Source organism: Dendrobium catenatum, unplaced genomic scaffold (genome assembly GCF_001605985.2).
Source record: "Dendrobium catenatum unplaced genomic scaffold, ASM160598v2 fragScaff_scaffold_1086, whole genome shotgun sequence".
Taxonomy (NCBI): domain Eukaryota; kingdom Viridiplantae; phylum Streptophyta; class Magnoliopsida; order Asparagales; family Orchidaceae; genus Dendrobium; species Dendrobium catenatum.
In genome coordinates this window covers 470,389-480,743 of record NW_021319548.1, presented here as the reverse complement: position 1 = coordinate 480,743, position 10,355 = coordinate 470,389, and the positions used below count along the sequence as shown (strand labels likewise).

At 32.2% G+C, this 10,355-nt stretch overlaps 1 protein-coding gene across 1 annotated transcript; it reads left to right on the top strand.

The window, feature by feature from the left end:
• The first annotated feature begins 4,548 nt into the window (after window positions 1-4,548).
• Window positions 4,549-9,523, top strand: LOC110113310. Its single transcript, XM_020845835.2, has 4 exons — window positions 4,549-4,661; window positions 4,876-4,937; window positions 6,963-7,185; window positions 9,091-9,523. Exons 1-4 carry the CDS (start codon window positions 4,589-4,591, stop codon window positions 9,153-9,155), a joined length of 423 nt encoding a protein of 140 aa, XP_020701494.1. The 5' UTR covers window positions 4,549-4,588; the 3' UTR covers window positions 9,156-9,523.
• Window positions 9,524-10,355: the final 832 nt, after the last annotated feature.

Below are 10,355 nucleotides of genomic sequence, written 5' to 3'. Positions count from 1 at the left end.
GAAATCATCACGATGCGTATAAACTTATACAAAGAGTTTTCAAGTATTTTTCATAATATAATTTATTACATTCAAGAATATTATGTGATGTAAGCTTGCAACCAATTAATTAAATCTTATGAGTGACACCACACAAGCCTTATTAAAATGTAATCTAAATGATTAAGTTATGCAAGTGAGCATATGTCAAATTGTCAATTAAGCACAATATAAAGAATTTTTCGTGCTTCATTTGGGACAGCTTTTTTACTGCTTTCTAAAACAAATTTTTAGTACAAAAATTTTTAATTCAAAAAAATATTATACTAAAAAACTACTTTAGAACGCAGTACACAAGTTATTCCAAACAAAGCCTCAACTTCACAAGCTTAATAGAAGCGTCCAAACACAATGTATGGTGATGACAAATGAGCATGCTACAAGTAAGAGTAATAGTAAATTGAGCCTAATAGAATATATTTACTACACATAGTAGCACAAGAGATCATATGAATTAGATAATCAACAAGCCTCAATACAATTCCAATCAATTTATTAAATAAAACAAAGTGCAAGAAAATAAAATTTTGTTTTATAGAGCAATTGAGATACAAAGAAAAATTTTTACATGATTTGGCCACCAAACCAAACCTAAAATATGTATAAGCCCTCCGCCGACAAAATTCTAACTATCCAGATTTTTCATCGCAAATCCAACTTTTTTCTCGCCTCTAGTTGGTGGTGAATACTTATGTCTTAAGTGCAACTTAGGCATCATTTGGGATAACTTTATTACTGATTTATAAAACTAATATAGAGAAAACAACTTTTTAAAGTTATGGAAAATAACTTTTTAGTATATATTTTTTAAAATTGATAAAAAAACAATAATCAAATAGAAATTATGATTCGATCTAAAAAGTAAAGCAGTAAGAAAGCTGTCTCAAATGAAATCTTAGGCTTCATTTGGGACAATTGGAAAGCTATCTAAACAAAGTCTTAGGCTTCATCATTTGAAACAGCGTTCTTACTACTTTCTACAGCAACTTTATAGTGCAAAATTTTATCAAAAGCAACGAAAACATACGTAATAGTCAAAAGCTATCACAAACAAAATCTTAGTCATCTAATTATCTCTATGGGCTAGGCTACCAACTCACTAAATATCAGAGAAATTTACCTAGTCAAATTTCTCTCGAAATGTGGCATAATGGCTATCATCTAAATTTATAAATCAATATTTACACATAAAATAGAAAGGTATAAAATAAAAACTACTCTTTCATAAAGCCTATGATATTGAATTAAAAATAATGTTACCAAAATAAACTTCTTATGGGCATGCTTGTGATTGATAAATACAACAATATTATATATCAAAATGAAAGTAAATAACTTAAAGAACTCAAGAAAATCAAATTAGAGTTAAATTCATGAACCTAAGATTAATTTCTATCAAATATAATTAACATTAAATTAAATTAATTAAGAAATTTATCATAATGGATAAAATATTTAGAACTAATTAAATATTCCAAAATATTAAATGCTTAATTAAGAAATATTATTGATATTCAAATTAAGCTTAATTTCCTAATTAGTTTATTGATAAAGCAATTAGCATACAAAGCCTAATTAAGGAAATTTAAGATATATAATGCAAAAGTAAGAATAAATTAAACTTGATACCAAACAAATGTGATCAATATCATAATTAATTGTCAACTAAGTATATAATTACAAATAACATATTAATTAAAAATTTATCATATACTAGAAAACTATTATTAAATAAAATAAAAAATACCCCCAAATAAAATCATGGAGGCCTTGAATCTTCACTTGAGTCTTCATTCTTGAACACTTTTAGCTCTCCTCCAAATGAATAATCCTCCTAGTTGGCCTAGTGAATTACCTCTTCATCTATTTGGTTACATGAAATAAATTAATATAAATACGCAAACACTTAGGGTCTTTTTGGGACGATTGTGAATTTTTGTAAATGTGGCTATAAAGATTTTGTGGGAAAAGTAACTTTTTTAAAAGTAGAATAGCTTGGATGGGGAATGAAAATAGCTTCTTAAGCCAAGCCACCAAAGACCTTCTAGAAACATAAAAAAGCCAACCAAAAAAAAAAAAAAAATTCGCATATGGCTCTCACTCTTCTTCTTTTTTATACATTGATCATAATATTACATGAAGAACTTACAACAATATGAAAAAAATTAGCTTTCAAAATGGATATTAAGGCTACATTTGGGATTACTTTCTTACTACTTCTTAAAGCTGCTTTCTAGTACAAAAATTAAAATTTAGCTTGGATGTAATTAATATGATATAATCAAATGACTCATATTGAATTTGGTGGGAAGGACATTAGTCACTTGGATGTTCCTACGTTCTTCATTAGGAAGTTTGTGTAACAACTTTAATACTCGTATTCTTATTAGAGGATTATTCATACATATTTTGATGACATTGATGGCCCCGTCAGTGCTAACTCGTGCTTTTACTCAATGAATAAAATCAACATAGAAGCAAACAACTTCTCTTATCAATGAGTAGTAAAAAGCTCTAGGATGAAAACCTCCAAAAAAAAAACAAAGACAACTTATAGTAAATCCGAAAAAGATATGTGGAATCCTTGATAATTCTCTAGTAAGTTGTGATCATTGACACATGTTGGGTAGGCAATATTATCTGGGCAAAGGTGATCATGTGATGATGTCAGGCAACAATTATTAGTTGTGATCAACGACACATGTTGAATGTTGGGTTTAGCTCTATTGTTCTTCAGTTTTTTAATCACTCTCCAGCTTCAAGTTTAGGTCCCAACACCCTTCATATGAAGAATATGGTCTATTTATCATTTTAATCCTCCAACTAATATTATTAAGTTTCCAAAAATGCTTTAAATAATTAATTTGGGACATTTTTTTAGTTGAATCAGAACAAGTTTGGTGTCCTTAGATCTATCTCATCGGCATTCAGTTCAACTATAAGTCTGTTAAAATTAGAGTTTAGATGATCCCAAATTTAATTTAAAGTTTCTCATTTAAATATTGCATCGAGATTCATTCCAAATTAAGTGAATTTTCTAATGACGTACCATAAGTAGATGTTTCAACATTGGACTAAGGGTCAAATGCTTAATCACAAGAGCCTACTTAACAACTACTTTTAGTAGAAATTAAGCAATGTGTGGTACTTCAAAGACCAGATTATCAAGCAACAGGACCTTAAAAGAGACATAAAAATCTTTAAAATCCAAATGTACAATCTAAGTGTAATTTACCTCTTAAAGACACTCTTTCCAATCAATTAAACTAATAAACAATAGATCATCTTAATGGGTTCAGCTCTCCTAACATTCATATAGATAGGCCAAAACTCTACCCAGAATATGATAAGGAGAGCCTCTCTTTTCAAACTATTTCCTGTAACAGTGTGGGAAACAATAAGAAATAGAGAGAAAAAGAGCTCATGTGTCAACCAAGGACTTAATTAAGCAAGTCTGGTGTGGTAGTTGTCATAAAGAGTCAAGATAGAAGAGCTCTACAACCACACTAAACCTTACACCTAATCCCCTTATCTTATGCTTTCAACTACACATTAATTAATTAATTGACCAAGTAATTGTGTTCCATACAAAACTACATATATGAGAGATTTCAAATTTTTCACTGTGATATAGAAATTTAACACTTTTGAACTCCAATTAATCATAATGTGATTTAACTTTATCCATTTATCTCAACAAAAGGCTATTATGTGCTCATTTTCCATATCTTGCAGACAAATTTATTCAAGATAAAGTGTACTCTAATGTTAATGTATCACTGCAGAAAGGGTGATTTTCCGGCAACAATTAGGTTTTTCAGTGATTTCCAGACATATTTTTTACTGTCGGTAAAAACTGCATAGAAAATTGAAACCAGTGGTTTATTTCCGGCGGCAATCTTTATCGGCTGATCTAGCCGCTGGAAATTACCAGTGCGTACATCGCAGGAGAACATTTACCGTCACTTTTTTCGGCGGTCAGACCGCGGAAATTACCGGCGGTTTATGCTGTATTCTAGCGGCATATATAAAATATTGTCCCATATCGACATTTCCGACATGTAATATCAAGTTCGAATTTCAAGAACATGAAATCTTCCATTGGATGAAGGTAGCTTCCAAACATAGTAAACCTTTTTAATTATAAAGACTCACCAAAATTCTCTAGTGCTTGAAAAAAAGCTTCCAAGATATAAAAAGTTGGTGATTGTTGTACACCAAACTGGGCAACTAAAACCTATGAAAATAACAACCATAACTATCTCGCTACCTTTATTTCAACAGCCAAATGCCTCAAGATACAATCTTCTCCACGTTACTTCAGAATAAGAGAGTTTCTATGTTTCTTTTTACTTAAACTTCTTCTCTTTCTACTGAAAATGATTTGTTTTCAGTGTAATTGGTTGGCATTTCGCTATCAGCTTCAAACTACTTATAACTACTGAGCTCTTCACTATAAATTCAAGCTGCTTCTACGAAGAGATAGAGTGTTAACTTCTAACAGAAGAGCTTAATTTAGAAGGACTTTTGAAGTTATTTTATTAGTATAATGGATCTTTATCTCTCTCCCAAGCACTTGCTTGTCATTTGTCTGCTCTCATTAGCAACCTTCTGCTGCAAAGGTCTGTTGTAATCTTCTTCTGCAACTTTTTTTTAGCCTCGTCTTGTTGCTTTTGGATAAAAAACTTGTTTTGTGTTTGATAATGAGTTCATCTCAGTTAGTCTGGTTGATATATGAGAGCTTTAATGGGAATTTTTGGAGGGCTTAATTACTTAAAATTGAATTAGTTACTTAACGTTTTTTTCTTAAGAAGCTTGTGATGTGTAATGATGCAGCTCAACAGGCAGATTCAGTCCAGATTGTTGCCAGAGCTGCACTTTGTTTCGACAATCAGACTGTTAGTAACATAACTCTCTCTCTCTCTCTCTCTCTCTCTCTCTCTCTCTCTCTCTCTCTCTCTCTCTCACGAGAAATTATTATGTGCAGATACTGGGGCGTTCTGAGGTAAATCAGAACTTGTCACATCACCCAGTATACAGCAATGGTACACAGCAAACGGATGACGTTGCGTGTTCTGATTCACCTCTAGACGGCATCCATATCCACATAGAATAATTTCACCTCTCACACACACAGAAATATATACTATTGTGCATAGGGGTGTCAATTCGGGTCAACGGGTCGGGTTCAGGTCGAACCCAGAATTGACCCGGCACTATTCGGGTCAACCAGAACCTGACACGTTTTTAAAAACGGGTCAGGTTTCTAGACCCAAACCCGACCCGATTCGAGTCCGGGTCAACCCGACCCGACACTAATGACCCAAAGTTGACCTGAAATTGCTAGTTTTTCGGGTCAAAATTTGGTCAATCTTTGATTTTCAGGTAAAAAACGGGTCAATCTCGGGTTTTCGGGTCAAATAGGAGTTTTCGTGTCAATTTCGGGTCATTTTCGGGTTGCTGGGTCAACCCAAACCCAACCCGATTTTTAAAACGGTTTGATTTCTTGAACCCGAACCCGACCGGTTTCGGGTTCGGGTTGACCCTAACCCGGATTTTTCCGGGTTGTGTCAAAAATTGACACCCCTAATTGTACATAAACAAATTATAAAATAAAGAAAAAAAATTAGAGACTAATCAGATTGAAATTCAAACCAACTCAAGATCTAATCAAATAATACCAGCAAGAACAAATTTCAAACAAACATTTAAGTATCTAAGCTGTTTTATAATAGGGATTAAATCAATTAGAAAATTTAAAGTAAGATCATCAGCATCTCTCTATAGATAAAGAATATAAGAAACTAGGGGGGTCCACCAAACACATAATTTGAAATGGAACTGATTAAAAATAATCGGGTTCAGGTATGACCTGATTAATTTTAAGTCAAATTTGTTTGATTCAAAACCTAAAACTGACTAAAAATTGATATGATTATCATCAAATTGAAGTTAAACAAATTGAGTTCAAGTTAAACCCATCGTATTTAGGTTAAAAAGCAGGTATTCTAATTAAACAAGCATGTTGATTCAAAAAAAATTACATAATTCATATAATAAATAGGTTAAACAGGTTAGATTCATGATTAGGACGGTTCTCGGCTCAAATATTTTCACCCTATAAACAAATACATCAGATTTGGATCAAGTATATTCGGGTCAGACCAATCTCAAATTAAATTAAAACACCCTCCGACACCCCCATATAAAATGGTGAAAACTTACTAAATTAATCATAACGAAAAAAAAAAGTACCAAGCCGAATTTTAATGATGTTAGACTTCAAATTTTTACAATCAGCTAAGGGTGTCAATAATTACTTGACTCATTGACCCGTTTAATAAATGGGTTGCGTTTAGTTCGATTTTTCCAACCCGTTTATTAAATGAGTCGATTTCAAATTGGCCCGCAAATCGATTTTTGATCCGAAAATAACCCATTTAATTTTTTTTTAAACATATGAGTAAAATCTTCTTATTTTTTTATCAAATATATATTAATAATTAATAAGTTTTACAAAAATTAAAACTAAAGCTGTTTAACGGGTCATTCGGGTTATTAGCTTCTCGGGTCGTCGTTCTAACCCGTTTATCAAATGGTTAGATTCGAATACATGATTCAGGTTTACTAAATTCAGGTCGTATCAGAATCTGATCCATTAACCCACTTTAACACCCCCTACATCTAACATTTTATCACATTCAAACGTCATAACAACACATCATTCAAATTCACACAATCAAAAACTAATGATGATAGTTGCTATGAAATACAACCCTAAACCCTAAACATCAAACATGCAATTAGAAAAGCAAAAAAAAAAAACATAATAAAATGAACACCCACCAATTCTTGTTATGATCATCATCATTAACATACAAATAACATACTGACATACAAACACCAAAAAAACTTCATTGCAGGTGACAAATGGTTGCATGAGATGGATGAGGCGCATTTCCAATAGAACTGCAACAACAAATCGCTTCTGCAACACCCCCTGCTTTGGCCAAATGATGTTGATGCTTAACTGTGTGGATGGAATATTAACCAATTTCCAGTTCTACAGTCCAGGGCTGATGCAGGGAGTTCAATCTATTTTCCAGATGTCTTGTGGAGGAAGAACTAGCAATAATATTAATACCAGTAAGTATTATGCACTGCTAATTTGGAGCAGAAATTACAGCATTATCTAGCAAGGATACAGCTTTTTGATTGCTTTTAAAACGGCTTTTTAGTTCGAAAACTTGTAGTTTAAGAATTTTTTTTACTGAAAAGCTGGTTTAGAAAGCAATGACAAAGCTATGACAAATGAAACCTAAGTAATAGTAGTAGTTAAAACTGCTCATGATAGCGAGAATCTTATGTGCGCTGATTTCGATGTTAATATATTAATTCATGTTTGGCCTCATGCCCTAGCCCCAATTCCTGTCGCCATTGTTAGGTCCTGCAAGAGCTCGAGCGCATAGTCCTGCTGCTTTGCTGATGGCCAATGAGAAGCCGGCCCATAGTTTTAGACTTCGTTTGGGACGGCTTTATTACTGATTCTTAAAATAGTTTTTTAGCTAAAAATTATTAATTTTTGCATACACACAAAACTGCGGCCTTATGATGACCCGGTTAGAAAAGTAGATGTATTAGATTTGGCTTATGTTAAGAAAGGTAGAGGTAGACCTAAAAAGACTTGGTTAGAAAATATTACAAATAACCTTTCTTTATTAGATTTAGATGAGAATTTGATTCTTAATAGAGAACAATCGAGAAAAAGGATTCATGTAGCTGACTCCACATAGTGGGATAAAGGCATGCTGTTGTATTAAAAAAATGCTTTGAGAAGTAAGAAAGCCGCCCCAAACGAAACCCAAGTCACCATAATATATTTTTCTTTATTTTTTTATTTTATTTAAATGAGATATTTTATTTTTAATTTATTTAAATTGGAAAATATTTAAATGAGTGTTGTTATACTCCAACAAAGGTAAAAAATATTTTTAAAAAAAAAATATTAAGGGGGTTCACTAATCATTTGCTTAAGCGGATTACTTAAAATGAGGAGAGTGTCATGTGATTTTGCTTGGTTAAAAGATAATATTGTTTGAAATTAAATATAGGGTTTTTGGAGGAGTTTGGTGTTTCTCTATTAAAAAAATAATTATCATATTATATGCTGTTTAAAAAAAAATTATCATATTATAATATCAATATTTTTTTTAAAAAATTGGATATGATATATAAATATTTTTAATTTTGAAATAATTGCTTGAATAAATATTTAATTATCGCATCTTGATTTTAATTATTTTGAATATAATTCAATATGTTTAATTTAATTTACTAATCTTTATTATTTTAATTCAAATAATACTATAATTTTATTTTTATAAGTTTTATTAGAATAATTAAACGTTAATCAGTCCAATTATATAATAAGAAGGCACCTGCCCTTAATTATCTTCCTAATACTTGATTATTTGGCAACTATACAGTTTTATTAATGTTTCCATAAGTTTGATTAGCCCTTAATTATTATATTAAATACTAATCACCCTAATTTAATCTTGTCCATCTTGAGCTAGAGTTAACATTCTAGTAAATATAAATTTCATTAATAGTTCTTACTAGAAAAGTATTATACTCTGATAAAAAGGATGATTAACATCCTAATCATTAACTAATTACTATCACTTGACTTAATTAGCACTTACAAAATAATTAACTCATATTACGCAATCACCATTTGCATAATTAAGAATAATTAACAAAAATAAACTCCCTAATTATCTCAATTAATTTTAACAAATTTGCCAGGCAATATGACTCTAATTCTCTTACTTCAAACCAAGAATCTAAACGAGTCGAGCCGAGCTCAAGCTCGCCTCGCTAGCCAACTTGCGAGTTCAAATTCCGACAAGCTCCAAGGACGAGCTCAAACTCGACTTGTCACAACGAAAGCAACCTCGCGAGCCAGCTCGTGAGGTTGCAATCAAATAATTTTCAGAATTTACTAAACTTAAAAGTTGAAAACTTTACTAAAGCCAGATTTATCTATAGGTACATCTGGAAACATGGTGGCTGAGACAATTGAAGCTGAAGCCAATCAGATATTTAAGCCATAGCGCCTAAGTTCTTTGCTGTTGTAGCTGCTCTAATTCTTTACAGAAATTCTGGGTTTTGTCATAAAACTGAAGAGAGATGAGCTAATTCTCTCTATATGTAGTTTCTGTAATAGTCCTATTTTATGTAAGAATCTTACTTATTTATTTTTTGAAATCTCTCATTGTTGCTTTGTTGAATTTGGTTATTGGGCATGGCTTGGATTAGCCATATAATGTAATGGCTGCCATTTATTATATATAAAATGTTAATTATCTGCAACTTTTGGGGTTTATAATGGCATAAACATAGTTCAGTTGTGTACGTTATTTAAAAAATGTTGATCTGCAGATGTTTTTAAGGGGAGAATAATGGGTCACTGGAGTTCACAAAACATATGACTCAATTAGGAGTTTAAATGAGTTAAGTTGAGCTCAAGTTATGTCAACTTAGAGCTTGGCTCATCGGTCAAATCTGAGCTCGAATCTTATTCGAGCTTGAAAGGCAAGCTCAGCGCGTTGCAACGGAATTGAGCTGCGAGCTCATGAAATGGCTGCAAGTTACGATGTTGATTTAACACCGATTTGTTAAACCCGGAAAGAAAAAGAAGCCGTTTTGTTTTTATGAGGGGGGCAAGACTAGGGGTGCAAAGCAGTCAAGTCGAGCTCGAATTAGGGGGTGCTCCAGCTCAACTCGCGAGTCCAATATTGAGCTCGACTCGTGACAGTGTAACGAGCTCATTTAGCCACTCAATTTCCTATTTTTCCAATTTCACGCCTGGATTTTCAGGTTTCCCGCTCAGTTTTTTTTTCCGATTTTTTTTTCCCACTGTTTCCTCAAACTCAAACTCGAGCACGAGCTGAGTCTCATCAAGCTCAAACGATCAAACTTAACTCATGAGCTCGATAAACTGTGCTCGCGAGCCCGCTCAACTCACACCTCTAGCCTAGACCGATAGTAGCTTGTTTCTTCTTGGAAAATAGAACAGTGTAGACATTTCATTTTTTTTTATTAATATAAGGGGCAGCTTTTAGTTTTTGAGGCTATAGTGGCTTCTAGTAGCAGCTTTTATTTAAAAAACAAAAACAAACAAAAGGCTTAGCTGATTATCAAGGAAAGAAAGAAAAATCTTAATAGCTACATTACTTACAAGTCAATTTTCATACTCACGAGCTAAACCTCATCGAGCTCAAATTCCATGCATGAGCTCGTTATCAAATCGA